This window comes from Vitis riparia, chromosome 7 (genome assembly GCF_004353265.1).
Source record: "Vitis riparia cultivar Riparia Gloire de Montpellier isolate 1030 chromosome 7, EGFV_Vit.rip_1.0, whole genome shotgun sequence".
Taxonomy (NCBI): domain Eukaryota; kingdom Viridiplantae; phylum Streptophyta; class Magnoliopsida; order Vitales; family Vitaceae; genus Vitis; species Vitis riparia.
The window spans coordinates 6,083,854-6,101,820 of NC_048437.1; the positions used below are offsets into that span (position 1 = coordinate 6,083,854).

The following is a 17,967-nucleotide window of genomic DNA, read 5'->3' on the forward strand; positions in this document are numbered from 1 at the left end:
GAGGATAATTTTAGCAATGTCAAATTTTAATACAATGTTGTAACGCAGAATGCTATACACAATGTTATTTTTGCTATGACATTTAACAATTGCGGCTAATTTTAGCATATCGTACTTGACAAATGCAATGGAGATGCGCTTACCTATCATGCCCATGCTCATCCACAGCTTCTGCCAACTGCCAAGTCCAACCAAATTGAAGTATACTTCTAATTCAACACCAGTCCACTCACACACTCTCTCTACACAGTGTAAAGTTTAAACAGTTCCATCTAAACATTTTAATCCATCCCAATGACAGCCAGCACAGAAATGGTCATAATCCGCCACTAGGGCTTCACAATAAGCAAATTGCATCTAATGCTCTAATTTGATATTAATGTTCAACACTTACATACATGCACAGGAACACAACTACACAATATGTTGAATGTTATATCCAACTTCTCTATCTTATCAACCCCCTTCTCACCTCCATTCAAAACACCTAAATTCCATTCAACCAGGGGCCGAAAAAAGGTCAAGATTGAATTCTAATCGAGCACGCCCATAGAAATGGGTAAATATACATATGGACATTTGGAATGGAAAAAAAAAATGAATTGAAATGCTAGCAAGAGAAAAAAAAATTATATGGAGTAGAAAAATCTATACAAAATTGGAGGGGCAAGCTTCAAAATCAGGGCTATGGGAACTAAAAGAAACTGGTCCTGTAGTAGCATATGAAGGAAGCCCTGGAGAGAGGTCTGAGAAGTTTGGGGGAGCATTGTTCTGAAAAACATGGTTAGGACTGAGCATGCCGGCACCTTGTTCTGATGGGCCATATCGAAGTAGACCTTGAATTGTCCCCCCATAATGTGTCATCATTCCTTTGGACACATCTTGGCTCCGACTCATTCCAACATGATGACCATCCTTGAGATGTTGCCTCAGAGTATTATTCCATGGATCCTGCGTCGAAGGTTTGACACAGATTTAAAAGAAGGATAAACATGGTGCTGAGAACTGATGAGAAACAAGGCAAACCACTCTAGTTAGCCAGAATGCAGGTGAGCAATATAGGAATGTTTGCAAGCAATACCTTTACCTGCTGGCCCAAATCAGCAGTAAATGACGAAGTTGACATGCATCCTTCATTACAGGGAGAAGACTGAATTTTCATCTCAGGAAGCGACTTGCGCAGATCTCGAGGATGATTATCACAAGCGTCAAACCATGAACTTGGCCTGCCACTGATCCAATGTTCACTACTTCGCCTCAGCCTCAAATATGCTGATGGAGAGTGATTATGAGAAAGCATGTAGTAGGAACTGTGGTGCTCCTCCCTGCAAAAAGTATGAGCCAAGTCCCAATGGCCCCTCATAGAAGACCTAGACCCAAAGTCTTGATGGTGTTGAAAGCTGCAAGATGATCTAGAATAGGTCTGCCCACTGCAAGGGCAACAGCAGTAAGGGGTCGATTTTCTACAATCTAGATTTGGAGACTGTTTCCAATCTGACTGACCCAGATAGGGTGTCATTGTTGAGTCTTCAATTGTTAATCCTTGCTTGGCAGCAAGCTCCAATATTTGTTTCTCATCAAGTCCTAAACCCATGAGCAAGTTCCACAGGTTTCTCTGTGCTTCCCGTTGGTTGTGAATAATTTGATCTCTCATTGCCATTTCAAACTGAAGCTCAGTGTTAGCCATGCCCTACATTTATTACAGTGGAAATACTGTTAGGCTTTAGTAGCAAGTTAACAAAATTATTCCTATCAAAAGAAGTTACAGACCATAGGAATGCCCTATGAGAACTGATGGCCCCACAAAGGGCCTACATTAGCAGAGACCATTTCTTAAGAGGTGATCTGAATAGTATATGAGAAAGAACCCATCATGACTTGAGCAAACATGTTCACTTCGTTCTTGCTTGAGGATATAAGCTTAGAGTTGTTTCTTTTTTCTTGTCCAGTAGTTGGGCTTGTTTGCCCTGCTTCATTCAGTAACAACAAATTTCCTATTGATCTGTTTACAACATTCAGTAATTGGATTTTGAACTTTTCATACTGAAACCAAATTTTCTAAATTCACAGCATTAAATTTCAGGACTATTACATATTTTGGTATATAGAAAGAAAACAGCCTTATATCTACTTACCAGGAGCCTGTATTGACTGAGAATGTGCAAGTAGGTTTTGTTGCCATTATTACTAATGGCTTCATCAATCATGTTTTGAAGCTGGCATCTTTGCTTCTCATTTTCTTCGATTTCCTACAATAAATAAAATCAATAATATGGCTAAATGACATTAGAGATTATAAACCCTAAAGACCCCTAGCAGTAGAAAGGGCATCACCTTTTGGTAATTGATACCAGTCTCATCATTGTCACGGATGTTGTCAAGGATGTCTTGCCGCCTTGCTCTTAAAGCCTGTACAACAGCTCCATCCTTTTCAATAACCTGAATACAACAGGAATTTCATCATCAAAACCAATCTCCACATCAACTTCTTTTCTAAAATGATATCCAGTTCAGGAAGATACTGTGAGATGAGTAGGAAAATAAAACAAAAAGAAATAACCAACTTGTATCTCTCCTTTTGGGAGGATTCTGAGTGAAAGCAAGAAAAATGAGCAAAGAGTGGGAAAAAGGATAACAGCTAAGACTTCATCAGTACTACTTTGTCTGTTTATGAATCATCATCTGACAAACAAATTACAAAAATCTAAATCTGAAAAAAAAAAAATTGCTTAAAATTTAAGAAATGAGAAGAAAATTTAGTACTTATCTGGATATACATTTTGTTACCTATTTTTAAAAATAGAAAATATTAATAACTTTTATATAAAACTTTAAAATTACTTTTAAAATTTTTAGAATTTGAGGTAGCAAAATCTTTTAGTTCCCCAATTTTTTTAAACAATTCTTAGAAGTCACTATCTTTTTAAAGTAAGTCTTGTAGAGTACTTACATTTTATACAGAAGTTACTATCATTTTCTGTTTTTAAGAACAAAAAATAAGTATATCCCAACGACACAATGGTTATCACTTTCCATATGTAGACTTGAAATGGTCCAAGCACATTAAAGAATAAGTGAAGGCAATAATGAACACAAATTGCAGTCATTATAAATGAAACTCCATAGTAAAACTAGCCCTATCATACCTGTTGTTTTGCAATAGCATCATCAAGATGCTGAAGTTCAGTGCGGTTTCGAAGGTTAGTTTCCTCAAGTTCAAATAAAGCTTTCTGTAAATTTATCCGTTCTTGAACATTTTCACTGGTTTCATGGCTCAAAACATTCAACCAAGACAATTCATCATCTGCTGCTTTTTCAACAGGTTTAACACTAAGATGTGATTCCTTCTCAGCTAATTCCTTTTTCAACCGGCAAACCTCTATCTGTTCAATCAAATATTTTAAGTTCCAACACAAGGATCGCTACCAAAAATAACACACATAAGAAAGAATTCATTAAACAGCTAACCTGAAGACTGTCGATCATGCGTTGATAGTCCGATACATGGGTATCTACAGTACCAATGTTTTTCTGGAGAGGGAAGTAATCATATTCTCAAATTCTCAACATTAATACACGTAATGAGAGGCAATACTTACTTACATGTAGAATAGCCAAAGATGCATGCAGACAAAGCCCAATATGAATGAACATATCAGAGCCAAACTAAGCCCAAGAAAATCAGGTAAATATAATATAAAAGGGAAAAGGAAAAGGAAAGGAAATTTATATTGGAAAATGGCAGCATAAAAGTGATAGTATAAAGTACAGAACCAAAAATTCATTGCCTATGACATATAACAAAGATACAAACACAATGCCCATTCGTGTTGACACAAAGACAAGGTTTATTGTGTTGACACAAAGACAAGGTTTATTGTGTTAACACAAAGACAAGGTTTATGCCACATTGACCTGAAAGTAAAACAAGCACCATGAATCTCCAGCAAGGCAAAAGGGAAATGCTAAAATTGGAGTCCCCATGGTACATAGATCCTTTGGAGATTCTCAAATGATGGTTAAGGTGTATAGCCATACACTCATTCCACAGAAACCCTTATTTTATAATCAACAAAATAAACTAAAGAGTGCCGAACAAAATGAGGATTTTATAGAAACTCTTTTTTTAACTAACAAATCATCTCCAAAACAATTGCTATCCATTGAGCAATCTATTCCAAACATCAAGATACAGCCCAGTTTGTGAGCCAACCTTGGATCATTATTTTGATCCTTTGATGAGTTCGTATATTTGATTAATGAATCAAACGACTAACAAATAACCATTCCAAACTTATCAAATCTATCAAATACATCCACCATATGATACATTTCACAGCTTACCAGGAGATCTTTGGAATATCAAGTGATATGTCATCTATATCAAGAGATGAATACATTATCATCTACTACACTTAAACAGTCCTCAAAAGTCTATTATTTTTCAACTCTTGTTGTCTTTTACTCTCTTTCTTCCCTAACCAGTCAAAATCCAATTTAAAATCTTATAACCTCAAACACTTTGTATGGTATTTGATCTACTGAACTTCAGATTTATAACCCATGATTCCCGCAATAGTTTTGAGGGGGACAAACAAAGAAAATCAAAAAGCATAATTAACCGCAAATGCAGGTGTTGACACAATTATACAAAATCTCTCATTGCTGTTATGGGGACACCTTAGCCAAGGTCTTAAGATATGATTCATTCCCAATTGCACTGAAAAATGCAAAGAGTTAATGAGGAAAAAGAACTCCTTGAGACATTTATTTCAAGAAATCATATAGAAAGGTTCTTTTTTAAAAAATATACAAAAAAAAGTTTCTCAAAATTGAATCCTTGACAAAAAAGGCCAAGTTAACTCTTCCAGACTGAAAAAAAACCCATTTTTCCTTTAAACTAAATAATATAGACCTCCATATCTCACAGATTATCCTAGTGAATAAATTGTACCTCTACACTCCATCCACTATTCACCATTATCAACAAGACATACTTAAAAACACCTTGAACTAAGTAAGATAAAATCAATTGTTAATAAGACATCATGTGGCCTTGACAAAAAAATTTAAAAAAACTTCCATTAAAAATAAAACCACCACCTAATCAATTCATGCCAATTAGAAATGGCACTCAGAATCCATAGTATTGGTCATAAGTGGATGACTTTCTTTTTGTCAATTAAAATTGCACGAGCATGTGTGTGTGCATGCATGTGAATGCAAATCTGAAATTTCAAAAAAAGCTGCATAAACATGCTTGAACTCAGCCATTAAATTCTCATCCAAGCTCCCTCAGAAACCCAATCAAAATGAGGTTTAGCAGCTAAAAATTTGGCTCAGCACCTATATGGGCTTTATTGTAATTACAGAATTTCCCAGGTTAGTTTGAAAATTCATGTTGAGATAGGGTAAACATCAATCTTGATTTTGACAATTGACAAGTCAACTGAGACTTGAGTAAAAGGGCTTGTATGTTTCTCCTAACATACTGTACTTTCCTTTGTTCTGACTCATTACACCATGACAAGTGGCCCAAAACACTACTTACCTTTCAAAGCCACCTGTTTACATTAAACTTTTGAAATGAACCAGCCCAACTGACTGGCCTATCTTCTAATCAATCCCAGCTCAAACATGACATCTGATCTAAGGAATATTTCAATACTCGGCTCAATTCAGCTCATTTACACCCTACTCTAGTATGTAGCTCACCACATAAATAGACTCCTAAATTCAGCATCATATTTTCTCCCCCATACAATTTTTATATAGGGGAGGCATAAACTACAGAAGAGCTGGTGAGCTCTTCTAATGAGCTTCCAAAAGGATATAAAAATTACTGCAATCTCAAATTGAAAAGCAAAAAATTTCAATAATGGAAATGCATGGAGCAACTTTCCCTGTATTTTATCAGAATGGTGATATATGAATTAATATTACTCCATACAAATGACTCTCACCTGAATGTGTGTCCTAATTTCCTTTGCTCGATCAGCATATTTCAAGGTATTAATTGTGTGATGATATTGATTATCCGCAGGTGCAACTGTGGCAATCATGACTGTTTGAGAATTTCCACTCAGACCATCTTTAAGAATCCGAGTTAGTTTGCTGCAAAAACTAGGCATTAGCTACAATGTTGGAGAGGGTTCCATATTACAGCAATCACAATTCAGATACCTATTACGATAAGGAACATATGCAAGACCCTTTTTTTGCTGTTTTCCCAGAGCATTGATGCAGTTTGCCAAAGCAAGAAGCGAACGATTAATATTGGCTCCATCTCTCAGCTTTTGACCACCACTATGTGTTTCAGAAGCTCGTTCACTGCATCAAATCATTTTTATGGTAGTACTCATACCATTTACTTAAAATATGATACAAAGCCAGTAGAGAGGTGGGGGACAAAAAATAAAGCTAACAAATTTACCTGCCAGCAAGATCCACAAGTGCAAGTTTTCCTTTAATCACTTGATTTCGGTATTTGTTTCTTTGTTTTCTTTTAACAGTAATCTCTAAAACTGCATGTGAGCTGTTTACATGAAGCCAATTTTGTATTAGATCAGGCAAAAAGGTGATAAAACATAGAAAGTCCCGCTTTCTTTATTTTGTTGGCAGGAAGGCTCTCTTCCCTTCTTTTTATAAGAAAGGAAACTTTTAATAGAAAAAAATAAATGAGAAGCTCCCGAGGAAGGGCAGATTCCTTTAAAAGCAAAAAATCAAATAAAAGAGAGAGGGGAAGCAGGAGGGGAGAAAAATACAGTAAAAAACACTGCAAAAAATTCAGAGGACAAGAGCACTCCCTTTCTTAGCCAAAATTAACATCCAGTTCCAAAGATTAAGAGAGATCTGTAATTTATTGCATAAGATGACCATACCAGCTTGCCTTTGGAGATTCTGCTTATTACATCCTAACTTTGTAAAAGCTTTTGCAAAGACAATTTTAGTTGATAAGTTATTGCTAGTAAGATGCTTGTCAACTAATACTGCTTTTTATTCATCAAAAAAATAAAATTAAAATTAGGAGGAAATCAGAATTTAAATAGCTAATATCTGATTTAAAAGATTACCATTGCCACAGGCAAAAACTTTAGGCTTGCATCCCTAAGAAGCAGTCATTAAATGGGCAATTACATTTGTAAAAAGTTGCAAGCATGAGGAATGAGATAAGGGAATGAGTTAAAAATTGAGCACACATCCATTTAAAAACCATTCTTAGAATGGAGTACATTATATCCACTTAAGAATAAAAGGTTTCATGTACATTACTCCATAGCAAGTACAGAAATTCAACTATTGCTCACTAACCGTGAGGATGTTGCATTAGCTTCTGTGCTTTCTATTTTCCGTCTACTGTTTCCCAAGTTCAAAAGTTCAAGAATCTTATCAGCTGAGTGAACCTGAGTTAAAAGCATAAAAAATCGAGGAATCATGAGCAACCTGATCATATTCTCTGAAATGATTAACTTACTACAGCAACTAAGGAATTAATTTTTACAGAAAAAATCAAATCAAACTGAAAAAGGAAAGGAAAGAAATCAAAATTTAGAGTGATAGGCAGTAAAAAATACATCTAGTTTGAGGCCAAGTGTATGGTATTTAATAAATAAATAAATAGAAACAGAAGAAGAATTGATTCACATCACTTGATGCACTGAGTTGAGGCAAATTTGAAGTTCTTAGAATGGTTCTTTAAAAAGTGATAACCTGGAGTGCAGTGGATTTTAACAAGAGTAAACAAATAGCTCATTTTCTACCCAAATCAAAATGGAGGCATTCAAAATGCTACATGGTGGAATAAATAGATTCCATATATTGGACATTCAACTGTTGCATAACTGAATTACATAAAAGCCAACCAACAAAAATGGCTAAAACATTTCTTCTTCTTTTTTTTTTTTTTAATTCTCTTTTTTAGTTATAAGTAAAAAATTGGTAAACGAAACAGATTTATTGTTTGGTTGTCTAGGAGAAGCATCCATGTAAAAGAACAACCCAATTCTGAAGAAAGCAGGCAAACTCGAGTTGTTTACAATTAGCCTTTTTTTATCAAGCAACTGATGTGACAAATATATATAAAAAAAAATACACAGATTCCCGCTAATGCATAATGCAAATAAGATGAACCTTGATACATCGAAGCCCAGCAACAACTATTCCCTGTTCTGGATCCTCTCTCAGTTCCAAATGGCCTGATGATTTTTCAAGCAGATCATAGATGACCTGAAAAATTAGGTATTAACAAGTTCTTTTTCAGTACAAAACATGAGCACTTCTACATTAAAAAAATGAACTTTCTTAATCAAAATGCACAACCTACTTCATTGTAGACTTCAAGGTAGGAGCAAGTGACTTCGAAGTCATCAGTGCTTTTGTCCTTTTTGATCAAATCAAAAACAGTATGCAAACTAAGAACCATAAGCCCAGGGTCATCTTGGGTCCCAACCATCGTATATGTTTTACCACTGAAATTGTAGAATAAAGGTTAGCTTCCACAACTCAAAGAAACAACAAAGGGTGGACGGCAGAATCAGGACAAAGAACAGTAACATAATGATCTCAAATTGATGCAAACTGATTTTCAAATGTAGTCCATACAAGGATATAACAAAGGGATCCTCATCATTGCAGTGGAACCAATCTCCCCCTTTTGATTTTCATTGTTTATATGGCAACAGAGACACTGATGTTGTTATCTATCAAAAAAAAAAACAGAGACACTGATGCTGTTCAGAAGGTGCTTGATTCCATGTGATTGAGGTTGGGTAGCATCAATCCTATTACATCAATGAGTCATGTCTCCACTCTTTTCTACCAACTTACACTTTATTCTATTATAGATACTAAACTCTAAACTAGGAGAATAAAATAAAATTAAAGTAAGAGAAATAGTAAGCAGCTATATCTAGCTTGTCAATCTATTTTATGTCCTCATTTATGATTCCAACAAGGGTAAGCTTAAGGCTTGAGAAGATTCAAAGAGACTTCCTTTCGGGAAGTAAAGCACTTGAGAAAAAACCTTACCTGGTGTGAATTGATCAAAGTCTGCATGACTAAGAAGAAAAGGGGGCTTGGTATAAAAAAATTATTCATTCCCAATATTGTTCTTCTTGGCAAATGGTGTAGAAGATTTGCTTCAAAAAGATAGCCTCTATGGAAGCAGATTATAAAATGGAAGCAGATTATAAAAGAGAAGTTTCAAGAAAAAGAAGGGGGTTGGTGCTTTAGTATGGCAAAGGTTAAGGAGTAGGGTTGTGGAAGGCAATTAAGAGCAAATGAGAGGTATTCAAAATTAGAATTTGTGTTGTTGCGGGTGGATTGAAGAAGAGTAAAGTTTTAGAAGGATGGGTGGTATGGTAACTCATTCTTGAGATATCCTTTTCCTGCCTTATTTCCTATAGCCAATTCGAAGGACTCGTGGGTGGTGGATGTGTGGGAAAAGGCTAGGAGAAGGGCTATTGGAGCCCTTGCTTTTCAAGAAAGTTCCACGATTGGGAGCTGAAAATGGTGGAGGCTTTTCTATTGAGACTACAAGAGCAAGTGGTAAGGTGAGGTGTAGAGGATAGGAAGGCTTGGTGGACTCAAATAGTGGAAAGTTCTCAATCAAAGCTTTCTACTTCTTTTTGGAGCTAGAAGAATCAAAGCCATTTCCAGTGGATGTTGTTTGAAATCCTTGGACCCTAATGAGAATGGAGTTTTTTACCTATGAAGTAGCTTGGGGGAGTATATTGACTTTAGATCAACTGAAAAGGAAAGGTTTGTCTTTGGGGAATAGATTTTATATGTACCAAAGGGAAAGAAAATGTGTTGATCACATCCTTTCACATTGTGCAACAAGAAGAATTTTGTGACAACTAGTCTTTTCCTTGTTCGGGATAGTTCAGGTGAGTCAGTGACCATTCTTCAATGAAACTGTCTTCTTTAAAAAATAAATAAATAAATATTCTTCAACGAGACGTTTTTATCAAGTTGCATAGGTTCTTCTTTGTTGGGAAGAAGTGGAAAAGAATGTGTACAAATGCCCTTTGTGTGTTTATTTTGGACTATCTAGAGGGAGAGAAATCCAAGTAAAAAACATTAAGTAATTGGAGCAAATGCTCAAATCCTCTTTGTATATGTAATTATTTTTTAATGAGTTAGACGTTACATAGATGAGGTGTCATCATCTATGGTGGATTTTGTTGCTGGGAGGTAAGTGGCAGGGGAGTGTTCTGTTTCTCTCCTCTGGTTCTTTTGATGTATGGTGCCCTTTGTATAATTTCCTATCAGTGTTCTTTTTCTTAAGTTCTTATTGTTAATACACATTTTTTTTTCAATCAAAAATTAAAAATAGAAAACATATGAACTGAAAATTAAGTTGTTTTAGCTGGTAAGTGACAAGAAAACAAACTCAATCTTGAGAATGAAAGTTATAAGCACATAAGACAATCAATGGATTTCTCAAGTACCTTCCAGTTGAACCATATGCAAAGACAGTTGCATTGAGACCTTGAACAACCCCAGCAATTATAGAACATATACTTCTCCTGTAGACATCCTAACAAGAGTGTGGACCAAATGATAAATCATATTGTGAACAACCTTAGGCCGAAAAAAACTAATAATAACTCTGATTAAAAAAAATTAAATAATAATAATAATAATAACAGTTCAAACAATCTCAGAATTGTAAAAACCTTAGGCCAATGTTAATATCTTTATTTTTCACTAATTTCACCAAATATTTAAACTGTGTTGTCATGAAAATAAACCTATGGCAGCTAGATTCTATCCATCCATTTTTACTATCTATAAAGGAGAGGTCAAAGCTAATGAGATTAGCACCTGGCACAAATTATTTCAGAGAACCTTGCTTTATGAGAACTCCGTGAGTCCAAGCACAGTGCAGGTCACCAGAATGCAAATTTATGAGAACAGATAACTGTAATATGTAAGTAGTGACCAAAAGATTATTGAACCAGTGGATGAAATAATCAGGTTACACTAACCCCCACTCCCTCCTTATAATGTTACTGCAGTTTTTAAGCAAATCATTTATTCATTTTTCGGTACTGTGTTTAAGAGCTTGTGTTGGTTTAGAACAGAAAATAAATAATCCTCCACCCAGAGTCCCAGACACTGAAAAAGCATAGAAAGAATATGAATATTTGAATATATTTTTTCCTATTGGCATGGCTTCCAAAATATCATTAAAAAAGGTGGACTAATATAGTAAAATCAGACTCTACTGTGTGGAAGTTACTAGTTTTGAGTCCTAAATGAAAAGAGAGATAAGCTCCAAGATTTTAGTTTCTTTTCCAAACAGCACATAAGCTTTTACATGCTTTCACTTCCAGATGCCTGAAACATATCCCTTTCCCAAAGGACTTGTCTTCTACTCTTGTATTTGTGGAATAAAAACAACTAATTATTCAGCATTAAAATAAGCTGTGTATAGAATGAAATTTGTAATATAGGAACAAATAGAAACTGAAAATGTAAAAGGCCTAAGCTTCAAGAATTACATAAAATGCCACATACCAAATTTGTACAATCAGGGCCAAATGCATAATCAAAAGAATATTTCTTCTCCTTAGTTCGATTTTGTATCCGCTCAAGGTAGTCCTTTGTCAGGTCAGGATCCAATACAACGACCTCCTACAAATTCAATTTCATCACATATCAAAATTTTCATTTCTGAAATTTAGTAAGTTATTTATAGAATTCAAAAAACAAGTACAGGTAGAAAGAAAAATCATAACACACCTTATCCTCCTTCACCCGAACTATATCACGGCTTCTTAGCCGCTCTTTCTCTGTCAATGGCCTACATTTTATGGCAACCTATAGACAAAAGATCATCGGATCACAGTGAGCAGAAACAATCTACTGTGAGCACTGATAATGGAGAGAGAAAACGAGCGGCCAAAAACAAGGCAATACAACACTAAGATGCAAACTAAATAACTAACCGTGAGGGTTGTGGTTTTCTTGGTCGCCGGAGCTGTAATGCTCGGCATATTTGATTAACATCCGCGTCCGTGAAGCTCCGCAATTCACCCTGAATTCCAACCAAATCTGCAATGTAAGATTGCTTCAAACACTCTCCAAACCCAACAATCTTAGAAAATGGTTGCTTCCATGCTCGAGAAACTTAAGTCATTCCAAATTCACATGCCGATACAGAAATTCACAAGTTTACATCATTCAATGCGCAAACTTCCTCCAAAAAGCTCCCATAAAATCAAACATGAGAAAAATGCCGCAACAGAAATCTTCTTTCTTGATCCAAACTGCAACCACTAACAAAACCCTAACCCTGAAACTAAACCCTTAACATCCAACACCACCAAAAACGAAAAAACGAATAACACACGCTTCACCACAAAATCTCGACTACCAATAATCACCAAAAGGGCCAACCAGACAAAAAAACAGAACACGTCGTCCAATGCATTACCCCAACATTGCCCTAAAATCGCTCAAGAAACGCCACAAAAGTGTAAACAAGGCATTTCCAGCTATAGAGAAAAAGATTTGCATTCCAAACAGCGAGGAACAATTTTCTCGAGAAAATGCTGGAAAATTAAACGAAGAAAAACGCGTTTCGACGAAGGAACAAGAAAAATCAACGCCCCCGAAGAGGACAAGAAAACCTGGTGGTTTATAGGATCTCGTACGCGTACTCTCAGAGTGCCATTTCTCGCGGGTAATGTTAAAGCTGGGGACGAGGGAAAACATATAGAGAATTGTGCAAATGGAGGTTGTGGGAAGATCAGCACCGTTGGTCTGGAAGATCGGATGACTGAATAAAAAATTTTCAAAAACAAAACATAAAATAAAAAGTGGGGTATATTTGGATTTTTCTGGGGACTGTTTGGTCTGGTAGAAAAAAGTGGTTTTGATGTGGATTGTGGGATCATGGCTTTCACCTTTCCTTTCTACCAACCACTTTCTATTGAAAATGATTTCTGAGAATTGGGACTGGCATATGGCAGCATTTAAACCGAAGTGTATTTTAAAATGCGTTCCGGATAAAGAAATAATAGATTGAAGTGCCGGTTTATATTAAAAATAATTTCTAAATACTTTATGATTTAAAAATTAAAATACATTATTTTAGTTATTAAATCACTAAAATATGAAAATAGTAAAACCGAATGGGTGGAATTAAATTAATAACTCATTCCAATCCAATTTAAATTAAAAAATAATTCATCTGAATTTAATTTAAAATACTCAACTTTATTTTTTTAAGCAACGATTAAATGGGTTATACTCAAATTGATCAGATGCATATGTATGATTTAAATTTCATTTATAATTTTTTTTTAAAAAAAATTGTTTTATAGATTCATGTCAAAATTTACATCATAAATGAGACAAAAATTTAAGATATCAATAAAAAATTAAAAATAAAGTCAGATATTTTTCTAGAAAATTTAAAAAGTAGGTAATATAATTATAATTTAAATTTTAAAAATAAAATAAAATAAATCTTAATATATAAAATGATATAAATATATATATTAATATAAATTATAAATATTATAAAAATATTAAATTAGGTGGAGTTCACCCTTGAGCCAAATCAAACTGAATTCAGTTGAAAAATTTTAATATAAATCCAACCTAAATATTAAAAATAATTACTAAATTCACCCCAAAAGTCAAGATTAAATCGAAATTAACCACCTAAATTATAGTAAAAAACCTTAATTTTAAAAAAATTATATTATTTAGGATATTGAAAGAACAACTCTATATAAAATATAAAAGCAAACGAATAGTATAAAAATGATCCATCCAATTTATAAATGTTACCCGTGAAAATGGGTCTAAAAAAGAAGGAAAAAGAAAAAAGGGAGTCAAATTATTCTATGTTTGGTTATAGTTAAATAGACTTAACAAAAGCCTTGGAATTAAAATAAATGGGAAACGTGGTCCACTAAGTGGTGGTTCCCAAATGGCACCCAAACCATGGCAATGGCTATAAAATATTGATATTAATGTATATACCTCAAAGAGGTGAGACACGCGTGGTCTTGTATTGAAAAATGGAAACCATTAATAACCGCATCCGCAGAGATGTAAATATGGAAGGAGAGGGGAGAGAATGGGTGTGGGGCCGTGGGGGGCGTTTCTCTATGCCAAAGGGAATTTAATAGGAATTGAAATGGGTTTGGTGGGGTCATTAATGAGTTGTTCATTGAGGACTTAGCCACCTCAATTTGTTCATATGTGTCCATTGTGCCCCTCGTATCCTCTGCGTTTTCTTCATTAATGGGCACCTATCGGCTTACCCCAGATGCGTCAACATCACATTACAGTTTTGGCTTTTTTTGGCTCAGCGAATTGAGCGGAAGGGTTAATGAAATATGGACTATCCCTAGCCTAATCATTTTAGAATAAATAATAGCTTGTTAATTGTTAGTTATTGAGCGGAGGGTAAGACGTGATATCACAACCACCACTGGGTTTCACTTTCCAGATCGGCACCGGGCACCAAATTCAGGATTGAAACTGGTTCCCTCGAATCATGATTGGGTTTAGACTAGTCATAGGCTGTCTCCTCTTGTCCGGGAATTCAGCTCTCTCGAGCCTTTACAAGTAGCCTAAAATTTTACCGCAAAATTCAACTCTTAAGCGATATGGACAATTCAAAGCCCAAAGGGACAACTTATAAGTCTATCATTTTCTCACATATGGTTTGTGATTGGGAAATAAGGGAATGAAATCGAGCTTGTAAGAGAAGAAAGCTTTTCATCTTAGAGTTGAGAATATTGAAGAGGCCTTAAAAGAGAAATAAAATTCTCAAAACTTTCCATTAACAAACTGCACGAAGTTTGGAAAGTTTTTTAGTCATCCTTGAGGTGGTCATAACTAGACAATCATTTCTCCCTCATTCGAGCTAAGAATTGTGTATCGTTTTTTTTGTTGAATTCCTTACTCTTCAAGGAATATTCTGTCAAAATTTGAGAATTTTTTTTCAACTAGCTCAACTGGTTTGCAACCAGCTCAGCCAATTCGTCAGGACAGCTTGTTGAAGCTCATCCAAATTTGGAATACTCTGGCTTGTTTTAGTCATTTCTCCCTCATCCGAGTTCAGAATTGCGCATCGTTTTTTTTGTTAGATTCCTTACTCTTCAAGGAATATTCGATCAAAATTTGAGAATTTTTATCAACTAGCCCAGTTGGTTCATCAGGGCTACTTGAAAACTACTTTGTTTTTGGCATTTTTGGCGCCCTTTTTCTGATCAATTCGAGCCTTGGGTGCTCCATATGGGTTTATAGAATGGTTTTAAGTCTGATTTGGACTATTTTACTGGTTGATTGCAACCCACCTTGAATTCATGTGGATTCTTGACAGGTAAGCAATGGTGGATTTATGAGGGGCAGCTGTCAGCCTTATGACCGAAGGAGGAGTTGAATAAGCTGAAGTTTGAGGCTGATGTGGGGGATTCCAAAGCTGAAGGGAAAGAAAAATGAGGTGGTGCAGATATTGAGGGGGAAAGCTGATAAAAGGCATTTCAAAGAAAGTGTGAGTGAAGGTTTTGGAAATTTTGGGTAGGGATACTGTGTTGGGGTGACAACTGAAAGTGTGGGGGGGGGATTCTTAGCATCTCCGAGGGCTCTGCATCTAGAGAGAGAAGTGAGCAAAAAAAGAGAAAGAAGAAGATGGGAGATGTTTGAGAAAGGGAAACTAATTTTGTTGTGGTGTGCTAGGGATTTAAAAAAAAAAAACAGAGCAACTTGGAGCCCAATTGTTCTCGTTGGAAAGAGCATTTCCAAGTGCGTTTGTTGTAGCTTCTTTGATCATTTCCACTCATTACTCTATTTTTCTTTCATTCTCTCTGGTTATCTTTAATTTTCTAGGCATTGTTCAATCGTTTGGGGTGTGGATGTGGTGTTGTAATACTCTTCTCTTATATATATATATATATATGACTACTCTCTTTACAATTCACTTTTTTCTCTGTTTCTACTGCCTTTTCATCTCTATTTGGTTTTCTGTATATTGTTAGGTTCGGTTGTGTTGGTTCTTTTGAAGGGCATTTAGTTTTGCATATTTTTTTCTTTGTTGTTTAAGATTAGATCATACTTGAGTGACCCCTTGTTTGATTCATCTTCACTTGAAGGAGACTCAAAGCCTTGAAACCCCTTGTTGATCCTCGTTCTTTTTTTTTTTTTTTTTAGTCTTGGTGATTTTGGGCAGTGGATGATCACAAATTATCAAATCTGAGAGGGGATCGTCAACTTTCTATTCTTGATTGTTTTCTTTGTAACTTGCTTATCTTTTTTTGTGCTTGAATTGGAAACATGGCAAACTGGTAGTGGGCACTTTCAACAGCTAAAAATCTAATTTTAGTGGCCATAAATGGGTGAATTATCATGATTGAATTTTTGTGGAAAATTATGGAAATAGTGGCCTTGTGTGTGTGAATTTCTATGGCTAATTTTTTTAGAGAAAAAATAGAGAAAAGTGGTCACCTTAATGGATAGTCATAGCTGAATTTTAGTGGTTGTGTTTGCTAAATAAAGCAGCTAAATTTTATGGAAGTTTAAGTAGAGAAATACTGAAATTTTAATGAAAACCATGACTAAAATTCGAGCGATTATTTGCTGAAATTTTTAATGAAAATCATGGCTGAAATTTCAAGTATAGATTTGCTAAAGTTTTAAATGATGTAATTGGCTAAAATTCAAGGTTGGACATGGAAATTTGGGGTAGAAGTTCATGCCGCATTGGTAAGTTTAATGGAAAAGGTGGCAGCAACATGGTGAGACTTTTGGAGGCTTGAATTATTATTTTAATGGTAAGAATGAGTGAAAGTGGTGGTTGTTAAATATTTGAATTGATGATTTTTTTATTTTTTTTTTAATAAAATGCATGTGACTTTCGTGAATTCGATGGCCCATAATTGATCTTTGGTAGCTGAATTTTTTTTTATTTTATGGAGAATTACAGAATTTGTGGCTATTAGCGGATGAAATTCAAGTGGAAAATATATTAATTCCCAGCTGAAAATCAATGAAATCGGAATAGTTAAATTTTAGCCATGTAATGAAGTTTCATGGCTGCATTTTGGTGGCCGTTTGATGGAGATTAAAGGTTACATATATAGGCTTGGTTCATGGCTGAAAATTTTCTTAATTCAAGTAGAAATACGACTAAATTTAGTAAATTTGGTGGTTGCATATGTTGTATGCTTATGCTTATTGACTCATCCTTTTCCATAGCACATGGCTAGGGACTTTAGGTACACATCATTGTTCCGATTGTCGATCTCTTATGCATGGCGAATACCAATAGGATTGTATGAGTCATCTATGTAACATATGGGAGATTGATTGATCTTTGACCCATATGCTCCAATGTACTCCATTCATTAGTAAAGACCGAACCCCAGACCTAAAGGGGTGCTACCTTGCATGAGGTACCTTCTTAATAGATAACCTGATCCATGAAACCAGAAATCGAGTTTCACAGACTGTTTTTTCTTAACTGGAGTCATTGAGGGGTTTTTGTTCTTACTTAATTTTCCATTTCAAAAAATAAATAAATAAATAAGTAGCGACTCCAAACAAAACGGTTTCTCATTGGGGACAGATTTTTCAAAACTCGAAAACCACATTTTCTCTCCACATATTTGTAATCGCAAGTCATGTCAATCAATGGATCGAGGGAGGGTCCACAAAGCCACTCATCTAGAAAGACATATCTGATAGTCGTGTTATCACCTACATAAACCATTCATTTAGGCAAAATGCACATAGGAGGCGTGTTCGCACTAACACAACTATGCAAGCCCAAAGGGCATCTTTTCTATTATGGAGAGTTATCAATCGATCCAATGAAAAGATGACACATGGAAACTTATGAAATATAAATATTGGAAAACATTCTAGAGAAAAATCAATTGAAAATTCAGTGTACCTGCCATTCTCATCCATTTTAACAAATTTTTTTTCCCATAAACAGGC

General features: G+C 35.1%; 1 protein-coding gene across 5 annotated transcripts; it reads right to left on the minus strand.

Annotated features, from left to right (window-relative positions):
• Window positions 1-313: 313 nt before the first annotated feature.
• LOC117917970 (kinesin-like protein KIN-8B) lies at window positions 314-12,769 on the minus strand. Of its 5 annotated transcripts, none has more exons than XM_034834467.1 (16): window positions 11,955-12,768; window positions 11,749-11,826; window positions 11,524-11,640; window positions 10,452-10,540; window positions 8,324-8,468; window positions 8,131-8,226; window positions 7,312-7,403; window positions 6,434-6,535; window positions 6,184-6,330; window positions 5,964-6,114; window positions 3,469-3,531; window positions 3,147-3,383; window positions 2,335-2,439; window positions 2,136-2,249; window positions 1,088-1,690; window positions 314-951 (listed from the first exon to the last, which is right to left on the minus strand). In XM_034834467.1, the coding sequence occupies exons 1-16, from the start codon at window positions 12,000-12,002 to the stop codon at window positions 649-651; spliced, it is 2,490 nt and encodes an 829-aa protein (XP_034690358.1). In that variant the 5' UTR covers window positions 12,003-12,768; the 3' UTR covers window positions 314-648. The 5 variants fall into 5 exon arrangements, with proteins under 5 accessions (XP_034690358.1, XP_034690357.1, XP_034690362.1 ...); XM_034834466.1 differs by having other exon boundaries at window positions 1,082-1,690; window positions 11,955-12,767; XM_034834470.1 differs by having other exon boundaries at window positions 944-1,005; window positions 11,955-12,769.
• Between the last annotated feature and the right edge of the window lie 5,198 nt (window positions 12,770-17,967).

What these genes read in the sequence shown, in the direction of transcription:
- LOC117917970 (XM_034834466.1), bottom strand. Translation starts at nt 12,002, where the DNA reads ATGCCGAGCATTACAGCTCCGGCGACCAAGAAAACCACAACCCTCACG. An exon ending in GCCCTGATTGTACAAATTTG is followed by an intron (nt 10,541 to 11,523) that starts GTATGTGGCATT and finishes CACTCTTGTTAG; the next exon opens with GATGTCTACAGGAGAAGTAT. An exon ending in ACCTTGAAGTCTACAATGAA is followed by an intron (nt 8,227 to 8,323) that starts GTAGGTTGTGCA and finishes CTAATTTTTCAG; the next exon opens with GTCATCTATGATCTGCTTGA.